We start from the raw sequence: 22,837 nt of genomic DNA, 5'->3' as shown, positions 1-22,837 counted from the left end.
ACCGAGTTACAAAAGCAAGATAAGGAGGCGGGTACAAGGTTACCAGGTTATCCATTCCTTGGTAATTACAAGGGAAGTCACCTGGGTTTCAGGTTAGAACTCTTCTGTTAATAAGGTTAGTAGGCACAAGCAGTTGGTTCTTGGTTCCACTTTCATTTTATACTTCAGGAACACCTCTGATTTGTAAATTATTTGTACGTTGAATTTCCCTGACTTGACCTTCTATGTATTTATGAGCTGTTCAAATGCCTTCATTCATTTCACATTTGGACACATTTCTGAAGTTCATCCTCTCCATTGTTGAGTTGATTTTTGTACTGTCATATTTGCCATTATTGCCTCTAGCATGGAAGCCACTGGATTTTCCTCCTCTCTTGGCTGTCTTGTTCTGTACACCTTGTTTCCTTTTTGTCTGAGTCTGTTCTTGTGTAATGGTGGCAATGTCCCTTCAAGGTGTCTGGGTAGTACCTATACCTCTCTGAGCTCCCAGGCAAGGTCAGTGACAGAGGTCGAGGGGACATGCGTCATGTGGGCCGTCCTGGTGATGGAGAGGGGATGAGCGTCAAGAGAGAAAAAAACAACAACAAGAGGAACAGGGTGGAGGGTGAGTAGGGACAGAGAGAGCACGTGTTTTAGGTACGTCCATCAGTTCTCACTAAAACTCCGAAAATGAGGTTTTATTTTCCCAACCTGTCCCTCTGGGCCTTGGACACTATGATGAGCTGGACAGGAAGGGAGCGAGGTCCACAGGAGAGCAAAGGGGGCCTTGGTTCCCTGGATAATACTAGAATACCTGAATTTTGCTTTCATGATAGTAATAGTCTCACTAAAATTTCATGAGCTGATGACATAGGTATCATCATTCCCAGAGAAGAAGAAATTGGTTTTCTTCAGAGAAGCTTAATTGAGGCAGATGCTCTTGTCCCTGGATTCCTGTGTTCTTGGTCTTGGCTGGCTGTAACCAGAGCAACCAGTAATGAAAACTCCCTGGCGTTTTGTCAGAAAGTCTCGGCTGTCTATGTCTCCCAGTACATCATGTCCTGTTGTGCAACTTTCCGGAACCTCTCAATAAGAGTGTCTCTGAGGAGCCCACAGTGGCAGTTGGAGTTGGAACATACGAAGGATGAGGAAGGCCAAGCTCTGGGCACTGCTCTGGATACTCTTTGTGTCAGGTAAGGCAAGGAAAAGGCGTGAGCAGGTGAGGTCCCTGGTTCAGGACTCAAGGGTAGCCCTCAGTGAGAACTGTTGGGAGAAAAACAGTGCTCACTGGGACATAGAGACTGATATGACCACAAGCAGAGAATTTATTGAGAAACTCTCCCAATGGAGGGGGTCTGAAGAACTTTATATAGAACTTTCCTAGGCAGGGAAATGATAGTAGGTGGGAGGGGGTTGAGGGTCTGAGTGAGGTGCAGGGACCAATAGGAAGCCCTAGAGGGGAAAACTTCCCTGATATGCTTAGACGGTAGTAGGTTAGGGAGTTACGGTTTCTTGAAAAGCTGCAGGAGCAGAAGTTTCTTTGATCTGTAGGGATTAAATGGTTTCTTTATCTCCCTTTGATATGCAGGTACTGAAGTTTTCCATCTCCCTCTGATATGTAGATAGCAAAGGTCTCCATTTCCCTATACTGGCGTCTGTATGTGGTTCTTTGTTTAATCTTTGGGGAAGTGCCAGGCCTGTAGACTTATGGGGAAGGGGTTAGACTTCCCCCAATGCGTATCAGGGGGAACTAAGCTGTAGCTTGTTAATTATTGTAAGCCTCTAACATTCCTAACTCTTCGTATATATATATATATATATATATATATATATAGAGAGAGAGAGAGAGAGAGAGAGAGAGGGGCCTGGGTGTTGGGTATAAGGTACTGGGCAGGATGGGAGGGTGAGGGGCTTTGGGGTGTCGGCTCCATCTGGCTACTTCCTGCTATCAAGGGGCAGAGAAAAGACGTTCCCTTCCATCTTGTACAGTGGGCTGTGGTTTCAGGTCCCGCACAGGATGATGTTCACGCAGCAGAAAGACGTCATTTACGTATTCCTGGGTTGTTGACTGTACGATTCGGTGTATGAATCAGACAAGAAACTGTAAGAGACAAGGACTAAAAAGAAGCAGTGGCAATACTGTTAGTCATGGTGTTATATTGGGTAAAAGGATTGATTTTAGGAATGGGGAGAAAAAAGAGAGAAATGAAGTTAACCCTGATTGATTTCTATAGCTGTTGTCTTGGGCCCTCTGAATGATTCTACTTTTTTTTTTTTAAGACTCTGAGATTTTTTCTATCTGACCAGTTCTGTTAATGTAAAAACAGCAAGTTTAGTTTATGATTGCACAGGTGCCTAGTACATCCTGTTGGACTAGAGACAGGGGCGGGGGCTTGGGGTCATCTGTTGTCTGTTATTGGGGCAGGGGAGACTTAAAATTTTCAACCTTTTTTGATATGATTGGGTGGAGAGGGAGAGCAGGAAGGTGTTGTGGGCTTCAGTTATTGCTCCTCTTTTGATAATGATAATTGGTGGCTTCTGGCTCCGTGGCTGGCACTATATTTTGGCAGCAGGAGAAGATCATGTTCATGATCATGGGTGGCATTTTGGACGGCTGTGTGGATAACCGAGTTACTGCATGGAAGATGTGTGGGCCTGCTGATAGGAGGAGAAGGAGAGTTATAGTTGTGGTAAGGATAGGAATTAATAAGGAAATTTAGGGTGGGCTGTGAGGTTATCGCCTCCAGGAGTCTGAGGAAAAGGAACAATAAGATTATACATTCAGCATTAAACATAAATGGCATAAATGGTTGACAGTGAAATTACAAGATTTGGTGGGCTTAGACACATAGAGTTTTAGCTGGAATAAGAGACTTTAGATTATTAACTTGTGGTTTCATAACAGTGTTTTTGAGTGACTTTTTATGGATTTAAGATTTCCAACCAGCAGAGCTGCACAGACCATTTATGGTGATCAAAATGACCATATTTTCCCCAGTTTATATAGTTTGAAGCATAGGCAACAACAAATTATTATTACTTCTCCTTTTGGGCTGAACTGGGTGGCACTGAACTTGTGGTTTAGACTTAGGCCGTTGTTGTAAGGATTCAGTGACAAGGTTGTAAGAGTCCTGTTGCAGTGTCTGCAGCACTGAAAGCATACTTGCCCCTTCTGAGAGAGGGAGGGGCCTGATGTCATCCACCTGCCATTGTGCTCCTGGAGTCTGTGCTCAGTCAATATGTCTCATCCAGTGAGGTAATCGTCACAGTCGTTGGAGTGAGCACGATGGACACTGGTGGGTGATGTTCATGAGCTGCTGGTGAGCGACAGGCAGTTGGAACCACAGCTTAGGCACTAAAAGTCTGGTATCCACAGTATTTGCTTTTTGATGAAGCCACTCTGCTGCTTTTTGGGTTTCAGTGGTGTGGCTCTGGATTTTTGTGAGGGCATCTGCCTTAACAGTCCCAGGAGATGTTAGAGGAGGGGGCAGGGGCATGATAGACAGTTACCTGTCACTGCTGGCAGGTGCTCCAGATGTTCTTCCAAAGATTTCTCTTCTCCACAGAGGGCAGCTTACAACAGTTCATTGTTCATGTCTTGCACTTTGTTTTCTTCTTGCAATTGTGACTAAAACTCGAGTGGTGTTTGTTGAGAAAGTTGCCGTTGCCACAAACTCCACGCAAAGCCAATATTGGCACTGGCTACATCCAATTCACAGGTTAAGTTAAGATCCACCCCCTTACTGCTTGAGCCTGTGTTATTGCTTTAAAAACAGCCTGCTGGGAGGGCGGCTTTCATTTCCATGCACTACTTTTTCTGATTAACACATAAAATGGTTTTATTTTGTTTTTTTAAAGATTTATTTATTTATTTATTTCTCTCCTCTTCCTCCTGCACCCTGGTTGTCTGTCAGAACACCTGGTTGTTCTGATTAACACATAAAATGGTTTTATTTTGTTTTTTTAAAGATTTATTTATTTATTTATTTCTCTCCTCTTCCTCCTGCACCCTGGTTGTCTGTTCTCTGTGTCCATTTGCTGCGTCTTCTTTGTCCGCTTCTGTTGTCTTCAGCAGCACGGGAATCTGTGTTTCTTTTCGTTGCGTCATCTTGCTGCGTCAACTCTCTGTGTGTGCAGCACCATTCCTGGGCAGGCTGCACTTTCTTTCGCGCTGGGCGGCTCTCCTTAGGGGGCGCACTCCTCGCGCGTGGGGCTCCCCTACCCGGGGGACACCCCTGCATGGCGCGGCAGTCCTTGCGCGCATCAGCACTGCGCATGGGCCAGCTCCACACGGGTCAAGGAGGCCCGGGGTTTGAACTGCAGACCTCCCATGTGGTAGGCGGACGCCCTAACCACTGGGCCAAGTCCGCCGCCCATAAAATGGTTTTAATATCTGAGCTAAATGAGGGATGAAGCATTTTCAGTATCCTAATAATATGAGAAAACATTATACTTCATCAGTTACAACAGAGGGTACAGTTTTTTGTTTTGCTTAACTAAACACCATTTAAGAATGTGATAGTCAGGACTTCGTAGTTTGATTTAATTGTTTGTCTATCTCAGGCTCTTAAGATAAACCAGTTGTTTTATTTTAGGACAAAATTATTTTCTTTTACTTAACAATAAAACACATTGTATACATCCTACATACATAAATTATTAAAATGATTTTGGAAACTGTCTCAAAGCATTTATTTTACAATATGCAACTATTATGATCACATTAATTAGCAGGTATTTTATTCTAGCAGTGCAGGAAAAACCACTTTTTAATTATTTTATGAAAACAAGATTTTTAATGGAATTAAAATTATTTTTTCCTTATTACCACTGTAATATGTAGATTAAGGTGGCTTCTAATTATCAATTCAGTTTCTGTTTAATGATTTTTGTAATTAGCCAATTGAATATTTCAGTTTAAGCAATGCTTTTACAAACTTTTTATAAGTATTCATGACTGCATAGAGTATAGTTACTTCATTTTAAGACAAATTCTGCCTTCACAAAACACATTCCCTTACTCAGTGCTACCACAATACCTTCTACAACTTGCCATATGCGTTCAAGTTTTGTCTTACGTACTTCCGTTCTGATTTTATGAAAACCAGTCATCTTATTTTAAGATAAAACATACTTTCTTGAACAAATTTATTAAATTTCAGTCAGCACTCCTACAAACTTTTCATTTCTTTCAATACCTTACATTTCATTCTGTGAAGAAAAATAAACTTTATTTTAATTTAGGCAAGAACCATTTTTCCATGAAGAGATTTGTAGCAATTTTATCAGTCAAGACTTACAATTTTCATCATCATTCATACCTATTTATTTATATAAGCATTTATTTAATTTTTGGCCATTTGAATAGAGTTCTTGTAGGAATTAATATTACTATCCAGAGGTATTAAAATAGACACTGGTGCTGAACAAACAGACAAACACAAAAAGTTATGACACACAGACAGAAACACAAAGTTTATTAATTCGACTCATAATTCGTATCCTTTGGTATGGCTATTTTTACTGCCTTCAAATTTTCATGTTTTGGAATTAGTGTTGCTCGTAATATGCTACCTTGTTTTTGGAAACTCGTTTACTAGTAATCAGCAACAATTAGGAATATTTGAGCATGATAAATGCAGTTAAACTTTAATTTAACAGTTTAAATAGACAGATATTTTGCACGTATATTTTGGATTACTGCTTTTTAGGAATATACTTAGACTTAGGAGTCAGTTGAACGCTTACTTGTAAGAGGTGAGCAATTGTAGGTTAAGGACGGTGATGAGGGACAGTTGGATATTGGTAAGTTGTGAGGGATCAGAGGAATAGGATTTGAGAAGGTGTTTGATTTGATCTCAGATTGAGAAGGAGGTGTGCTTTCTGCCTCAGCCCCTTCCTGGAGAGGGAGGCCAGGAGCTGGGGAAGGAGCCTGCAGAGTGGGGAGTTGCCCTTGAGAGTGGTGGTGGGTGGGGAGAAGGGAGCGGGTTCACGGGGGGCACTGGAGGAGGATGGAGTAAGTTGGGGTGCTGGTGAGGCATACAGCAGTGGAGGATGGACATGACTGGAGGGATTAGAGTTGGGAGAAGGGCTTTCTGTGTATGGAGGCAAGGAGGGGTGGGGAGGGGAGGCGAGCTCCAGCTCTGGTGCCTGTATGAGGAGGGGGAGAAAGTTGGGGTGAAGGCGATGAGGACCAGAGGGGGAAAAAGGGGAGTCAGAGAATGAGGAGGATGAGGTAGTTGTGATGTCTGAGGAATATATGGAAGAAGTGCAGGGGGAGTGTGATTAGCTGGATCAAAGTTGAGGTTTTTGGGGAATTTGGGGGGCAGAAGGAGGAATAAGAAAGCTTTTGAAGAGGTTTTTGGTGTAAAAGAAGAACAAGATTGACAGAGGGAGGGGCAGATACAAAGATGAGAGAAGGACTGAGCGTAAGGAATCTCACATGTCTGCCCCTGCTCTGCAAGTTCTTTAAGTCTTGGGGAATCTGGGAATTAAAAGTGCATTTTTCACCATTGACTTTCATTGTCCAATTGGCATTGCGGCCACACAGAGGCCGAATAGAAAATGAGTTTTTGGGTCTGATGTTTCCTTTCAGGTACAGAGTTTAAGGTTGTGAAGGAGACAGCCCAGAGGCATGGTTTTGGTGGGGGCTGAAATTGAATTCCTCATTTTAGGTGACCTGGGTGAGACTAAGGATCTCTAGGACGGGGGAGATTCTGAGTGAGACAGGTGTCCCTGAATCAGTCTGATATCTCCAAGGAAACAGGAAGCCACTCTTGGAGCCAGACATCTCTGGAGCCAAGGGGTTTCTTCCCACGAGGACGCAGGCATAGCGCCCGCCGTGGCCCTCGGGGAATGGTGAGGATCCTGCCCTAGCATGAGGTTTTCCCAGTAGGTTGTCCTGGACAATGGAAAAGGAGAGAGGGATAGCAGGCTCCTCCAGCGGAGAAATCCTTAACTCACCCAGCTGAGATTCCATGTCCGGTGTTGGATGGACATTCAGCCGTGGCAGAGAGGAGATTCCCTCACTAGTCAGTCTCAGCATGACCCCAGTCCCGGGTTTCAGCACCAAATGTTGGAGAAAAACAGCATTCACTGGGACACAGAGACTGATACTGTTAGGCTTGAAGGCAGGGCCTTTACGGATCACCAGAGATGGCATGAAGAAAACTTCAACATGAGAGTTAGGCAAACTCACATTTATTATGTCTGCAGAGGTAAGGAGCCAAGGCCAGTCTAAAGTGACTCAGATCTGACTCTCTGAGCTTCAGTTTCACTCTTGTTTAAATACGCAAGTTACTACTTAGCCTTTGCTTTGATTATGCATTCAGTTTTTATGCATATGGATGAACACACATTGCTAGTTATATACCTGTATGATTAGTATGTTCAGGAAATCATGCTTACACATACATTGCATGATCAAGAAAGAGGCGGATAACTCCACCCCTGGGTGGGAATTTTACTATGTTAATTAAGCAAGTTGAAGTGAGGACAGAAGGAGCTGCTTCTGCGCAGGTCCAGACAACTGGTTGAAGCTGGTTTTCATACTTCATTGCTTCAACAGGATATTCTTGACCACCAAAAGCAGAATTTGTTACAAAGAGAGGGTTGCATCTCATTACCTTCTGATTTACATACAATTCTTTTCTTTGTGTCCTAGCAAGAGGGAGAGAAATAAGTTACTTTCAGGTATTCAGTCATCCTACATCCATAAATATTACCACAGGCAGAGATTTTATTGAGAAGCTCTCCCAATGGCAGAGCTCTGAAGAACAGACTTCAGCCCCCTCCTGGAAGGGGGGAATTTGAATTTTCCTAGGCAGGGAAATGATAGTAGGTGGGAGGGGGTTGAGGGTCCGAGTGAAGTGCAGGGGCCAATAGGAAGCCCTAGAGGGGAAAATTTCCCTGATATGCTTAGAGGGTAGTGGGTTAGGGAGTGATGATTTCTTGGAATGCTGCAGGAGCAGAAGTTTCTTTGATCTGTAGGGATTAAATGGTTTCTTTATCTCCCTTTGATACGCAGGTACTGAAGGTTTTCATCCCCCTCTGCTATGTAGGTAGCGAAGGTCTCCATCTCCCTTTACTCCCACCTCTATGTGGTCTCTTTGTCTAACCTTTGGGAAGTGCCATGCCCATAGGCTTATGGGGGAGGGGGCTAGCCTTTCCCCAGTGCACATCAGGGGGAACTGAGCTGCAGCTTGTTAGTTATTGCAAGCCTCTAACAAGAACCAGTTCCCATTTCTTTTGAAGCTCCAGGGGACAGGCTGCCCAAGACGAAGCCGACCAGTAGTTATGCCAGATTGGGTTTCTCTACCCAAATTTAGCAGGGTCAGGAGAACACAGAGGGCCAGAGAACAGAAATAAAAGAAGGTGTGACTCAGGGAAACTGGAGTTCTGTGAATTTAATGTTGTCAGAGGCATGCAAAGCCCCAGATGGGAAAAGGATAGAGTAAATCTAAACTTGGCATGATCTAACATAATTGTGTTAAATGTTGAAATATATATATATTTTTTATTCCATCATGGTGCTTTTGATGTTGATACTCTATTAAACCCAAAAGACATAATTCAATTCCCCAGGGGCCTCCTATAAACCAGGAAATAGGCCTGGTGTCCATTTTCATGGGGGTTATAGTCCCAGCTCTCCATTACGTAGGGGGTAGTAAGGCACTACTTTTCAGGCTTGAGGGAGCTGGCCCATCCCCGTGTTTTACTTTGCTCCCTCTTATAATCTGCTCTGCTCATACCTCTACTAAAAAATGGAAGCATTTGAGACTTTAGTCCCTCCTCCTCCTAATCTTTATGAATAAATTGGGAAAAATAAAAGGAGAGAGAGAACATGTCAACAATAAGTTAAAAGCAAGGCTGGCTTGGAAAGATATGGCAGACGGGGTGTTCTCCTGGAGCCCACTGGTTTAAGCAAGGTCATGAATAATTTGATTCACAGAGCCTGCACAAAAATGTTGCCTTGGGTCTCCTTGGAGCTGGGGTGATGATCCAGGTGGGCAGATGGGAGTTAGGGTCTCACAGACCAGTGGATTTCCTTGTGTATTGTTCATATTCTTCTGAAGAACTGGGAGAAGATAGAGGGTTGAAGTTTGTGCACTTGTGTGGGAGAAACCTAGTGGTTTATGTTCCATTGTGTCCTATTTGGGTAGGTTAGGAGTCGACCTAAAACTCCTATAAGCTACTGTATCCTGAACCCCAAGGAACTGGATTGGGCAACATAGTTAAGAGATTTAGAGCTGACTCTGGAGTTGGGTCACCCAGGTTTGAATCCTGGCTCTACCACTTCCTACAGTGGATCCTTGGGCCAGTCATTTAACTTCTCTGTGACTCCATTTTCTTATCTGTAAAGTGAGAACAATAACAGTATCAACCTTATAAAGTTATGAAGATTAAATGAGATAGCATTTTAAAGTGCTTAGTACATAATGCTCAATAAATAATATTTGTTATCATTTAAAATTAATATAAGGAATGGTGCCTAGACAGCACTTCAGCATTAGCTTCTTACTGTCTCCTTTCAGAGACAGGAGAGTTTGCGAGCAAATTGAGTCTCTTGAAACCCTACCTTGAGGAGCTTGCAAATAATGAAGAATTATTAATACTATTTTTTTTTTTTTTGAGGTACTGGGGAATGAGCCTGGGACCTCATATGTGGGAAGCTGACACTCAATCACTGAATAACATCAGCTTCCCTGACTTTATTTTTATTTTTATTTTTTATCTTGTTCGTTTTGCTTGTTGTTTTTGTTTTTCCAGGAGACACCGGGAACCAAACCTGGGACCTCCCGTGTGGGAGGCGGGCGCTCAATCGCTTGGGCCACATCCGCTCCCCTTATTAGTACTATTAACGTACACACAGAGCCCAGCACAATGCCTGGCACAACGATGAAGGAGGGAATGAACGAGTGAACCAAACTTGGTTGAAAATAACACCCAGCCTCTGCTTCAGGAGGAGCATTCCTGACCAGAGTTCACCTAGGAAGCCCCATTTTCAAGGTTTCCCTAGAAATTGAAACATGGTTCTAGAAGAAGTAGCTTTCAGTTCCGGTTTCAGTGTAAAAATCCATAGAATGAGTGTGGCTGGAACAGTGAGGTTGAGGTAGGCCGGGCCTGCTGGAGCTGGGGCCCCATCCTGGGCACGCAGGTGGGCCGTGAGAACAGCTCAGGGGCTCCACTGAAGAGGCACCCAAGGGCTACCACCCAAGGACTAAACTGAGTGTGCGGCAGTGGTGTTAATAATTGTAGGGGTCGTTGTAGGTAGTAGAAGCCTGACCCGCAGTTCTACCCAGCATTACTTACCAGCCTGCTAGTGAGGGTCCACGGAGGGAGATATCCCAGCCTCCTAGCCATGTATGGGCACAGTTTAGAGACTGTTGTGCCCCCTGAAACATGGACCTGATCTTTCTTCCATTCTACTTGACTCCCCCATCAGCAAGGTGCCCTTGGACAACACTAGAAGATCATTCTTCATTCTAGGTAGTTATCTTGGTTTAATCGGCAAGAGTCTGATTGAAACTATTGTCCCTATAATCCAGGGTTTCTTAAACTTAGTACTGTTGACATTTTGGATGGGATACTTCTTTGTTCTGGGGTCCTATCCTGTGCCTTGTAGGATGTTTAGTAGCATCTCTGATCTCTACCCACTAGATGCCAGTAGCATTTCTCCCTGAGTTATGATAAACAAAATGTCTCCAGACATTGTTTAATGTCTCCAAGGTGGCAAAATTGCTCACAGTTGAGAACCACTGCAATCACCCCTTTACATACTGTAATACTTCAGCTTGCAGGTAACCAAAGCAAAAAAGGGTGGGTTGATTTCTTGACTCATGTAACTGGGAAGTACAAGGGTGGCAATGGTTTGGAGCACGGCTAAGTCCATGACAAAGATAATGTTGTCATCTTTCTCCTGTCTCTCTCTACCTGCCTCTCTTTGGCCTCATTCTCAAGCAAACTACACTCAAATAGTCGAAAGAAATCTGCGGACAATTCACATTCCCCTGACCTAGAGAAACAGCACATTTCCTAATAGTAACTGCATTCTCAAAGAGGACTCTGATCGGCTTAGCCAGGGTTTAATGCCTATTCCTAAACCCCTATTCCTAAACCAATCAGCATGGCTATGGAGATGGGGTACTCCGATTGGCCAGGCCCTTGGAATGTATCCTCCTTGAGAATGTGGGCAGCTCCATCAGTAGAGCCACATAGACTAGCTCCCCTCAGGGAGGGATGCTCTGCTACCCAAGAATGGGAGAGAGGGGTACTGGTTGTCAGCCAACCATTCCCTCAAGATAGCTTCCTCACTCTGTTTTCAACAGTTTCATGAAGTGATCTACTTTCCCTGCCTTGAAGTTCCTGAAGCTGTCTGCGTGTCACTCTCTGCTAGTATCATATCTTCATTTCTACTCTTGACCCTGTATGTATCTCTATAACTTTTCCATCCCTCTATTCTCCAGTCACTCATGGGTTTTGCACACCCTGTCCCAACTTCTGTCTCCAGTCAGCTAAATTTTTCCTCTCAAAAGTGATCATTTATAAAATTTTGATTTGCATGGACCATATACAGTCTAGCTCTTGAAATTAAACTAACCAACAAACCTATTCAGAGTGGAAAGATCTGGGGTCTAGGTCTGGCTTGCAGGAAAAGTTGCATCTTCTCTGGAACTTCAAGGACCTCATCTGAAGATGGGTGGTTGGACAAGAAAAATGGGTGGTTCTTTCTCCTTTTTTTTTTTTTTCACTAAAGAGAGAAAAGTCATTCCTCATAGAGACTAACCCTTATTTCCTGCTCACAGGACTCCAAGCTGCAGATGAATTAACTGAGGAAAAGTATCACCTAAGAGAGGGGGAGACACTGGAAGTGCAATGTCCCTTCAACATCCAGATGTACCTATATAGCCAGAAGGCTTGGCAGAGGCTGCAGAGTGGGACAGAGCCCCTGACGCTCGCACACACACAGAGTACCTCAGGAGAGCACAGCGTAGTCCAGGTGGGGCGGTACCGGCTGGAAGACGACCCTCGGGAGGCTATGCTGCATGTCCAAGTGACCAACCTTCAAGCAGAGGACTCAGGACTGTATCGGTGTGTGATCTACCAACCGCCCAAGGACCCCTTGCTCCTGTTCTACCCTGTCCGTCTGGTGGTGACCAAGGGTGAGTGGCCTGAGGGTGGGCATAGAGGGTGGGGAGAGCCAGGCTGAGTGATGATGTGCAATACATTAATAAAAGGTAACTTGTAATTTACCGCAGGTATAGGGGAATGCAAGGTAGAATGAATAGTATAAGGTAGGATCATCAGGGAAGGATTCTTGGAGAAGGTGGGGACGTATGGATGGATAAAGAAAGCAGGAAAGTACACTTGCAATGACACTATTAGCCTGAAAATTCCTTTCTTCTCTCCCTCTGTCCTTTCCTTCCTTTCCTCCCTTTGTTCCTTCCATTCTCTGACTCAGGTCGACTCTTGCTATTTCTTTGGTTCTAGCAAAAGAAAACTCTCCTTCTTGAAATGGTCATCTTCATTTTCCTATTTGTGTCATTTATCCATCTATCCATCTATCCATCTGTTCATCCATTCATCCATCCATCTATCTACCTACCTTCTAGCAATCTACCCATTCACTCAACCACTCATCTATCCCTTCATCTGTCTGTATGTCCATCTTTCCACCCATCTACCCATCCATCCATCCATCCATCCATCATATTGTTTGAGTAATTACTAAACACCAGACACTGTTGCTCATGCTTGAGTTACAGTCGTCAACAAGACAGTTTCCTGTCCTGAAGTTTACAGTCTAGCATAATGTCCGTAGGTCAGACCCTTTCTAAAAGAAACGTCCTTGCTGGTGTTACAGTCACACTTGCATTGCCAATAGAATTCAGTCAGTTGCCTCCTCCCCCAAAGATCCATAAAATAAAACTTCTAATCAGAAGAGAATGAGCCATTCTTCTTGAGGCCAGGAAGGGGATAGTGCTGGTGTGCCAGAGGTGCCCAGGAAGGCTTCCTGGAGAAGGAAAGATTTGAGCTGGGTCCTCAAGGTCACAGTCTGGGGTTGGACCGAGCATTCTCCACCCCACTAACAATACTTGGGCACCTCTGCCTTCCCCACCTCCACCTTGCCTGCCAGTGCGTAGCCTGAGAATTGATGTTTCCCCTCTAATGTGCCTTCTTGCAGATCCTTCAGGTACCCCTTCTTCAAATGAGAGTTTGTCTCCTATTCCCACGGTTCCTCCTTCTCCTCCCATCAAAGTCCTGAGGGGGACCCTCACCACACCCAGGCCTGAGAACCAACCCCCGCTCCAGCCAACCACCGTCCCCGTCTCCACGCCTGACCCCAGAGCCAACCTCACAGATGTGAGGCATGTCAGCAGGTATGGTCTCCAGGCCTCCGGGCTCCTGGTTCAACAGAGAGGAAGACGAACTGAGGGATAGGGCAGGGTGATGGGCAGGGGCAGACTTGAGTCCACCTCAGTCAGGGGTTGGAAATGCCCAGGAAGGAAGGAGATGGTGATGGAGTGAGGAGGAGGCTGGCAGCAAAGCTGCCACTCTCCAGCTCAATGTCAGTGTGTCCTTGCATCCCAGAGTAGTAGGGAGAGGGAAAGCATCTTCGCTGGATTCCAATGGGCCTCAGCCAAGCCCAGCAGTCTGATGGCACAGTGGGAAGAGCACTCTGAGGGAGGGACCCTGGATTTTAGTGCCAGCCGGACTAGGTGGCTGTGTGACTTTGGGCAAGTCAGAAACCCTCTCTGGCTTCAGTTTCCTTACCTATACAATAAGGATGCTAGAAATCCAGAGCTGGAAGACATAGTCCATCCCAACAGCTGTCAGCAATAACTATGTGTTAGAACTACCTGGAGTATTTGCTTTTTTGGATTGTTTTGTCTTGAATACATGTATGTGGGCCCTACTGCAGATCTATCAAAGAGAAATGTTTGGGAGCGAGACCTGGTCTTCAGTATTTTAAAAAAGATTTCCAGGACATTGTAATGTGCAGGCAGAAATAATAAGAACCACTAAATTAGCATGCACACACCCCTTTACAGATTAGATTTATGTGCTGATTTATCTTAAAATGTGTTTATCATTAAACATTGAATTAACAATGAAAAAAAAGTCTTCCATATTCTTCTCTCATTCCCCCATTCTTCCATATCTCCACCAATTTAATACATCATATTTTCCTCCATACTCTATCTCTTCTAGTCTTTATTCATGTCTATACATATTTTAACATGGGTGTAATTTTAATTATAAGCATTTCATTAGTTTTTCCTGCTAAAACTATTCTTTGATGTTCCTACGCAGTCTTCAAAATTATGACTTTAGTGAATGCATACTTTCCCATCTATTAGAAAAGGCACAGTTCAAGTAATCAATTGCCTGCTTTTAGACATTGAGATTGTTTTCAGTTTTTTGTTTTGTTTTTTTCATTTATAGTATTAATGACTCTGAGATGATTCTTGCAGGTGTCTTTTTCTTCTTTTAAATGGTTTATTCAAGCTAAATGCCCAGGAATGTAAGGGAATGTGACCGTTCATATTCATTTTTCTATGTATGCAAGATCTTCCAAAAAATTGCAAACGATTAGTAACGTGATGTGTCATGCATAAGCTAAGCAGTGTCACTACAGGCTTGCCTGCGTGGTTTTATCATTTAAAAAGGATTCCCCTGAAACTGCCAGCTTCAATTTCTCTTTTACTGTGGACGGCGAGCCCCCAGGCAGGCAGAGGGAGTGCCCTTTCCCCCTTAGCATTATTTCCCTCCAACCAGCCTAAGTTCCTGCCACCTAGTAAGTGCTCATTAAATACTTATGGAAGAAATAAAGTGAATAATTAGTGAAAGCGAACATTTTCCTTCTTTTACCACTTTCATTCTCCAGTACAAAAATTGAGGGTATAGCTTTGCCCACATTCCTCCTGGAGCCTGTATAAACTCTTTATCTATTAACTTATTATAATGGAAACTATTCTATCAATCCGAGGTCAGTCAGGAAAACAGAAGCCACTCCAGCTGTTTGAAAAGGAGGGAATTTCATCCAGGGCATTGGTTGCTCAGGAGACGGCAGAGCGGAGAAGCCCACCTGGGGGGTGGCGAGGCACCTAGGAAGAAGCCACTACCATCCTGTCTCAGGGTGGGTTCCCCAGAAGCAGACCCTGAGCAAAAATTCTCCTGAAAATGCTTTAGGAGGTGTTCCCAGGTCCTGCCAGTAGGGACGGGGAAAGGGGAACGGAAGGAGGCCAAGCAGGGGTCCCCTATCCCACGTGAGGCCCGCGGGGTAATTTTGGCTCAGTCCTGCATGGGAGCCACGGCGACTGGGTGGGTTGTCCCAAACCGGGCGGGGAGCTGGAGGATTTGGGGAAGGGTGGCCCTCAGGGGACATGAACCCCCAAGCACTTAGGGAGTCTGGCAGCCTGAGCACGGCCTCCTGGGTCAACGAGATGCCCTTACTGGCCTTTGGGAGTGGATGCGTCCCAGGAGCCCCCTTCCCAAACAAGGCCAAGGACTCCTGGGGATAAGGCAGGGCACTGGGGGCGGGTCCAGGTGGAGGAAGCCTTGGAAGTGGAGTTTGTTGTGATGCAGGGCAGGGCAGGAGGCTGGGGGTGGATTTCAGCCCCCTGCTCTATGTCCCCACACACCTCTTCCCTCTTTGCTGGTTTGTAGCTTTGCATAGGTCAATGGCGCTATTTAAAAATTATTGTCCTGCTTTATTTCTTAAGCATGCTTGATTCTATTTTCTGGTCGCTTTTCTATGATTTTTTTTTTCCATTTTATTTAGCGAGTAAATAAAGTGGGGTGGTTATTTTGCGATATTGTAGGCATTTTAGAAGATTTATAAATCAATTTTAGAAAAGATTGTTTCTTCTTTATATTGCTAGCCAGATGCCACCGGACTACTTACTAAACTTCCCCGGCTGGGCTGCTTGTTTCGCTCGATGCCCGATGCTTACACAGCACTAGCTCTGTTCCTGGCCTTCGCATTTCCCCTGGCAGGCATTTCTCTTTCTGTGCCTGTCTCCTACTTAGCTTACCTCTGTTATCATCTGTTTCCGTATCTGCGGAGTCTAGACAGGCCTCCTTTGCCCACTCATCCGTTCTTCTTTCTCCTATCCAAGGCCTTTTACACAGTACTTAAAAAATCATTTTGCCGAGTGCTATAAACGTTCCCGGTGAGGGTTTGACGAGGATGGGATTCTTCTCCGTTTATGACGAGGAGACAAGGCCAGACAGGTGAGGCGAGTCTCCCGGGAAGCAGGTCAGGATGCTGAGGGCAGAGGCCCACGTCCTTTCCCTGGGTGCCTGGCCTGGCCGGGCCCTCCGGCCCTGAGCCGGTCAGCGTGGGGAAAGGTGCAGGAAGGACCTCAGCAGAGGGGGAGCGCACGAGGCCCTTTGTAGAGCAAATGTGCCCGCAGCGGCCTCACGCTCCTCTCTCCCCCAGGACCTCCGTGCTCCCGATCGGGCTGTGTGCACTGCTGAACAAGAGCCTGGTCTTCGCCGTCCTGTTTACCGTCGCCCGGAGATGACCTGGACCTAGAACCCACAGGAGTGGACGCTGACCGCCATCCGCCCACGTCTGGCAGTTGTGTGGGAAGAGCGGGGTATGGGGGCAGTGGCAAGGGCATACGTTGACTCTGTCCTCACCAGTCATTTCTCAGGTGCCGGCGCCCACCTTCCCTGTCCTGCTTCCTCCCCTCATTTCATTGTCGCCTTGGGTGTGCACTTTGCACCCTGAAAAGATACAGCCCTAGCCGTGCCCTGGCCCTTCACTCCAGTGGCCCGTTAGAGCAGGGGTTCTAACAAGGGGTCCGTGAGCTTGAACTGAAATTCAAAACATTGTTATTCTTGTGGGGACGTGTTGGTGCGGGTGTGATACATTTATTAAATAATTCAAGGGATAGTGTGGAATTAGTGAGGGGTCTGTGGTTTTCACCGACTGGCAAAGGGGTCCGTGGAACAGAAAAGGTGAAGAACCCCTGCATTAAAGACAGTGTCGATGCCTCCCAGGTCGCCGTCTTGGGGGTGGTGAGGTGCAGCGGGCACTGCTGATGGTTCTGCAGCTGGCCTGGCTTGCACCATCAAGTCTTGGCCTGACCTGGTCAGGGCGCGCACTGCAGAACTGCCCTGCCCTCCCGGCCCTGGGGGCCTCTAGAATCAGGCACTTGACTCTCTTCCTTCATCTGGGGCCCTTTTGGAGTGGACCTCCCCGAAAGGGGTGCTGAAAACTACGGAACAAGGAGAAGACAAGACACCACCATGAGAAGTGCATATTTGGGAAAGAGAAACCACATGACTCTGAATGTTGCATCCTGAGGAAATACTGGGAGAATGAGACTGGACCTCTAGGATAGGGTCAATAAACAGTATTGGACATGCTGGGTGCATTTTATCACTGGCTGCTCAGAACAATCCCATGAAGACAGGGAAGCAGTGACAAGGTAATCAATCACCGCCTACTGGTGAAGGGGAAGCACCCTAGAGAATAGAAGAACCAGGAGTTCTGCCTAGAAACACGTTTTTCCTTGTATCCCACAAGGGGCAGGGACGGTGGAGTGGCAGAAGCCATTTGGGCTTCTGGAGGCTGTCCCCCAGCCCTCCCCCTACCCATGAACTAGCAGTACAGGCCCACCTGTGTCTTGTAACTTCCAACAGATTTTTTTACCTATTCACAGACTTCTTCTGGCTCTAAAGGAGAAAGGGGCCCATGGATGGGAAAATGATGGTGGGTCTTTCCATTCCAGTTGAGCAACAGCCCAGGGCAGTTTATCCTAAACTTCCCAAGATCAAAGACACCTTATCACACACAACCTGTCTTGCATTAAGAAAACACATTCCTCCAATCTGCGTAACTTTCCCCCTACTCCCTGTGAAAAAAAATACCCTGCGTGCTTAGATCCAGCCATGCCTTCCTGAGCCTACTTCCTGAGAGGACTTCCCCAAGAGCGGCTCTTCTGAACTCTCCCAGGAGGATGGCATCCACCCCAGAGAGAGAACTCCTGATCCTGCATTTGTGATCCCATTAGAAGGTGTCTGAGGGGATTCATTTCATCCTGGTGCTCTGGAAAGGGTCTCTGAGAAACCCTCGATCTGGAAGCTCATCTCAGCACATCTATTTTCCTGTCTAAAGGAACCGGGCCCTGTAGGTCAGGCTAGTTAGGTGCCTGTCTCCACCCGCTCTCTGACCAATTTCCTCTCTCCCAGGGAGGCTGGGTGTGACAGCCTACCTGAGCAGATCACCACCCCCCTTCCCCGGGGCCACCTCAGTGCCGGCTGGTGTCCTCAAGATTTAAAGAGCACTCAGGTGGCCAAACCTACCAAAAGAAAACCACTCTCTACCCTTTGCCAGACCCCTTTTCCTCCCACTCAGCTGGCTACCGAGAGCCAGCAGGTCCATAGAGGCTATTTGCCTTGCAGATGGGGCTTACTTGCCCACTTCCAGCCACAGATGTGAGCAACTCATGGTTTTCTCTTGGGCACTTTGTCTCTTTGTCCTGCTCCCTCTTGAATAATGCCCTGCAGTCTCCTGCTCTGTGGATTCCCAAAAGAGCTTACCCAGGCAGATTTTTGCACCTGCTCTGCTGTTTTTTGTGAAAGAGCTGAGCAGTGCCTACCTACAATGATGCCATTTTCCCAGAACTCACCCCCACAGATGAGTTTTTATGGCTAAGAGATTTCAGAGTGAGTTAGGAGGTCATTCTAGAGGTTACATTTATGCAGTCTCAGCAAGATCTCATTGACTGCCACAGTAAACAGTGTCTCAAACAGCAGGGCTCTTGAGGGCTCTAGAGACATCCAGAAACTGTAAGCAGGGCAGATAGCTCAGGAATTCAGCACTGTGTCACTGGGCCTGACTTTGGAATTTATGCTCCCCAGTGTACCAAAGTGAGACTCAGTTTTAGGTTCTCTACACATGGCTCTTCTGCCCCTTTTATTTGAACCTATAATTAGCACTATATTTGATAAATATATGTCCCAGACACTGAAATCTTTGGTCCATCCATGTGCCAGTTGAGCCCTGAATTTCAGCAGAGTTGCAAAACCTACTCTCCCATTTATTGTACTCACCCAGAACAACTAACAAGGAGATGATGATAAACAATGCCCATCCCAAGGAACAGAGTGTCTGTAACTGCAAGCAAGAGTGTTCCATCTTCTGCCCCATGGGATCTAAGTTCCCTCTCAATTAGAAGCAGAGTGGCATCTCCATCCCCAAATCCTCAAGGTTGGGGAATGAACAATGGTCCAAAGTAGACTCATTATTCTACTCTAAACTTACTGTTATTCTAGCAACGAAAGAACTGTTATCATTGATATGATAGCCACCAGAGGTTCTGAAGGATGGGAGAGGGAAGAAGAGGTGTAATATGGAAGCATTTTTGGGACATTGGATTTGTACTGCATGACATTGTGGTTACGGATATAGGCCACAGTATAGATATATGTATTTTTTTGATATACCTTTTTTTTAACCATTTTTAAAAATTTTTTAATTTTTAAAATTTTTAATTAAAGTTAATAGATCACATAGAATGTTACATTAAAAAAAACATGAGGTTCCCATATAACCCACGCCCCACTTCCCCACCCCCATCATTTTTTTAAATTGCACTTTTTTGAAAATACATTCATCACAAAAAAGTTTACGTTATAAAAAATGTAAGAGGTTTCTCTATACCCCCCTCCCCCCACCCCACTCCACCCACACCAACAACCTCCCCCATCATTGTGGCATCATCGCACTTGGTGAACACATTTTGGAGCACTGCTGCACCATGTGGATAATAGTTTACTCTGTAGTTCACACTCTCCCCTGGTACATACAGTGGGTTATGGCAGGATATATTATGTCCAGCATCTGACCCTGCAATAACTTTTAGGACAACTCCAAAGTCCCAAAAATGCCCCCTCATCACATCTCTTCTTCCCACTCCCTGCCCTCAGCAACTGCTGTGGCCACTTTCTCCCCATCAATGATACAATTTCTTCTATTAGTATTTTTCAGTAAGGTATGTCTTTGGCTATTCAGGGACTCTTTCCATTCCAAATAAATTTCATAGTTAGTTTTTCTAGCTCATTAAAAAATATTGTGTTATTTTTATTGGGATTCCATTGAATCTGTAGATCAGTTTTGGTAGGATAGACATCTTAATAATATTTAGTCTTCCTATTCATGAACAGGAAATATTCTTCCATTTATTTAGGTCTTCTTTGATTTCCTTGAACAGTGTTGTGTAGTTTTCTGTGTATAAGTCTTTTACACCTTTAGTTAAATTTATTCCTAGGTATTTGATTTTTCAATTTACTATTGTAAGTGGTATTTGTTTCTTGATTTCCTCCTCAGATTGCTTATCATCAGTGTACAGAAATGCTACTGATTTTTGTGGCTTGATCTTATAACCTGCGACTTTACTGAACTCATTTATACGTTTTAGAAGCTTTGTTGCAGATTTCTCAGGGCTTTCTAGAAGGATCATGTCTTCTGCAGATAGTGAGATTTTGACTTCTTCCTTTCCTATTTGGATCCCTTTTTTATCTGGTTCTTGCCTCAGGCTTGAGCAAGTACTTCTAACACAATGTTAAATAGGAGGGGTGATAGTGGGCATCCTTGTCTTGTTCCTGATCTTAGAGGGAAAGATTTTAGGATTTCACCATTGTAAATGATATTAGCTATGGGTTTTTCATATATACCCTTTATCATGTTCAGAAAGTTTCCTTCTATTCCTATTTTTTGCAGTGTTTTTATCAAGAAAGGGTGCTGTATTTTATAGAGTGCTTTTTCTGCATCTACAGATATGAACATGTGTTTTTATTCCTTTAATCTGTTTTTGTGGTATATTACATTAATTGATTTTCTTATGTTGAACCATCCTTGCATATCAGGAATGAAACCCACTTGGTCGTGGTGTATAATTCATTTAATGTGTTGTTGAATGAGATTAGCAAGTATTTTGTTGAGGATTTTCACATCTAGGTTTATTAGATTGGTCTGTAATTTTCTTTTCTTGTGGTGTCTTTGTTTGACTTTGGTATTAGGGTAATGTTGGCATCATAAAATGAGTTAGGCAATGTTTCTTCTATTTTGATTTTTTGGAAGAGTTTCAGCAAGATTGGTGTTAGTTCTTTCCACAATGTTTGGTAGAATTCACCTGTGAAACCATCTGGCCCAGGGCTCTTCTTAGTTGGGAGGTTTTTAATGACTGATTCTATCTCTTTACTTGTGGTTCATTTGTTGAGATCATCATTTTCTTCTTTCATTAATGTAGGCTGCTTATGTGTTTCTAGGAATTTGCCCATTTTCTCTAAATTGTCTTTCTTGTTGGAATATAGTTTTTCAAAGTATCCTCTTATGATAGTCTTTATTTCAGTGGGGTCAGTGGTGAATACCCCCTTCTCAGTTCTTATTTTGTGTATTTTACTTTCTCTCTTTTTTTCTTTGTTAGGCTAGCTAAGGGTTTGTTAATTTTATCAGTCTTCTCAAAGAACCAGCTCTTTGTTTTGTTTATTTTTTCAAGTGCTTTCTTATTTTCTATTTCATTTAGTTCTGCTCTGATCTTTGTTATTTCTTTCTTCCTTCCTTCTTTTTTTGTGGTTAGTTGTTTTTTGTTGCTTTTTGTTTTTGTTTTTTTACTAATTCTTCCAATTGTGCAGTTAGTTCTTCAATTTTAGCTCCTTCTTCTTTTTTGAGGTATGAATTTATGGCTACGAATTTCTCTCGCAGTACAGCTTTTACTGCATCCCATAAGTTTTGATATGTTGTGTTATCATTTTCACTAGTTTCAAGGTAGTTATTGATTTCTGTTGAGATTTCTACCCTGACCCACTGTTTTTCTAAGAGTGTGTTGTTTAACTTCCATATCTTGGTGCCAAATCTGGGTCTCTGGCCCTTGCAGATTTCTAGCTTCATTCCACTGTGGTCAGATAAATTGTTTCTTATAATTTCAATCTTTCTGAATTCATTGAGACTTTCTCTGTGGCCTAGCATGTGGTCTATCTTGGAGAATGATCCACATGCACTTGAGAAGAATGTATATCCTGCTGTATTTGTGTGTAATGTTCTGTGTATGTCTATGATGTCCAGATCCTTAATATATTGTTCAAAGTCTTTTTTTCTGATGGAACGTGGGAGAGTGTGGGCTATGGTGTGGACCACAGGCCATGGGGTGCAGCGATGCCCAGAGATGTACTCACCAGATGCAATGGATGTGTCATGATGATGGGGGAGAGTGTTACTGTGGGGGGAGTGGTGGGGTGGGGGAGGTGGGGGTGAATGGGGACCTCATATTTTTTGAATGTAATATTAAAAAAAATGAATAAATAAAATAAAGTCTTTTTTTCTTTATTGATTCTCTTTTGAGATGTTCTGTTCAATGGTGACAGTGGTGTGTTAAAGTCCCCCATTATAATTGTAGAGGCATCTTTTCTTTCCCTTAGTTTTTGCAGTGTTTGCCTCAAATATATGGAGGTGCCCTTGTTAGGGGCATAAGTATTTATGATTGTTCTTTCTTCTTGAAAGAATATCCCTTTCACTGATATGTCCGTCTTTGTCTCTCAAAATAGTTTTGCATTTAAAGTCTATTTTGTCAGATATTAATATAGCTACTCCTGCCCTTTTTTGGTTATTGTTTGCCTGTAAGATTGTTTTCCAGCCATTCACTTTCAATCTCCTTGAATCCCTGAGTCTAAGATGTGTTTCTTGTAGACAGCATATAGATGGGTCGTATTTCCTTACCCTGTCTTCCAATCTGTGTCTCTTAACAGGTGAGTTTAATCCATTGACATTCAGTGTAATTACTTTCAAGGAATTACTTATATCAGCCATATTTTCTTTGGATTTGTGTTTGTCATATGTTGTCTG

General features: G+C 44.2%; 1 protein-coding gene across 1 annotated transcript; it reads left to right on the top strand.

Moving 5' to 3' along the window:
- Positions 1-1,002: 1,002 nt before the first annotated feature.
- Positions 1,003-22,321, top strand: TREM1 (triggering receptor expressed on myeloid cells 1). Its single transcript, XM_058306701.2, has 4 exons — positions 1,003-1,172; positions 11,784-12,140; positions 13,163-13,358; positions 16,424-22,321. The coding sequence occupies exons 1-4, from the start codon at positions 1,124-1,126 to the stop codon at positions 16,506-16,508; spliced, it is 687 nt and encodes a 228-aa protein (XP_058162684.1). The 5' UTR covers positions 1,003-1,123; the 3' UTR covers positions 16,509-22,321.
- Positions 22,322-22,837: the final 516 nt, after the last annotated feature.

This window comes from Dasypus novemcinctus, chromosome 11 (genome assembly GCF_030445035.2).
Source record: "Dasypus novemcinctus isolate mDasNov1 chromosome 11, mDasNov1.1.hap2, whole genome shotgun sequence".
NCBI classification, from domain to species: domain Eukaryota; kingdom Metazoa; phylum Chordata; class Mammalia; order Cingulata; family Dasypodidae; genus Dasypus; species Dasypus novemcinctus.
Note: the sequence above shows the minus strand (reverse complement) of the source record. Positions and strands in the feature narration are given on the sequence as shown.

Bases quoted from the DNA above. Each gene is read 5' to 3' on its own strand.
- TREM1 (XM_058306701.2), top strand. From the start codon at position 1,124: ATGAGGAAGGCCAAGCTCTGGGCACTGCTCTGGATACTCTTTGTGTCA. The intron at 12,141-13,162 runs GTGAGTGGCCTG...GCCTTCTTGCAG, and splicing joins CCGTCTGGTGGTGACCAAGG to ATCCTTCAGGTACCCCTTCT. The intron at 13,359-16,423 runs GTATGGTCTCCA...TCTCTCCCCCAG, and splicing joins GATGTGAGGCATGTCAGCAG to GACCTCCGTGCTCCCGATCG.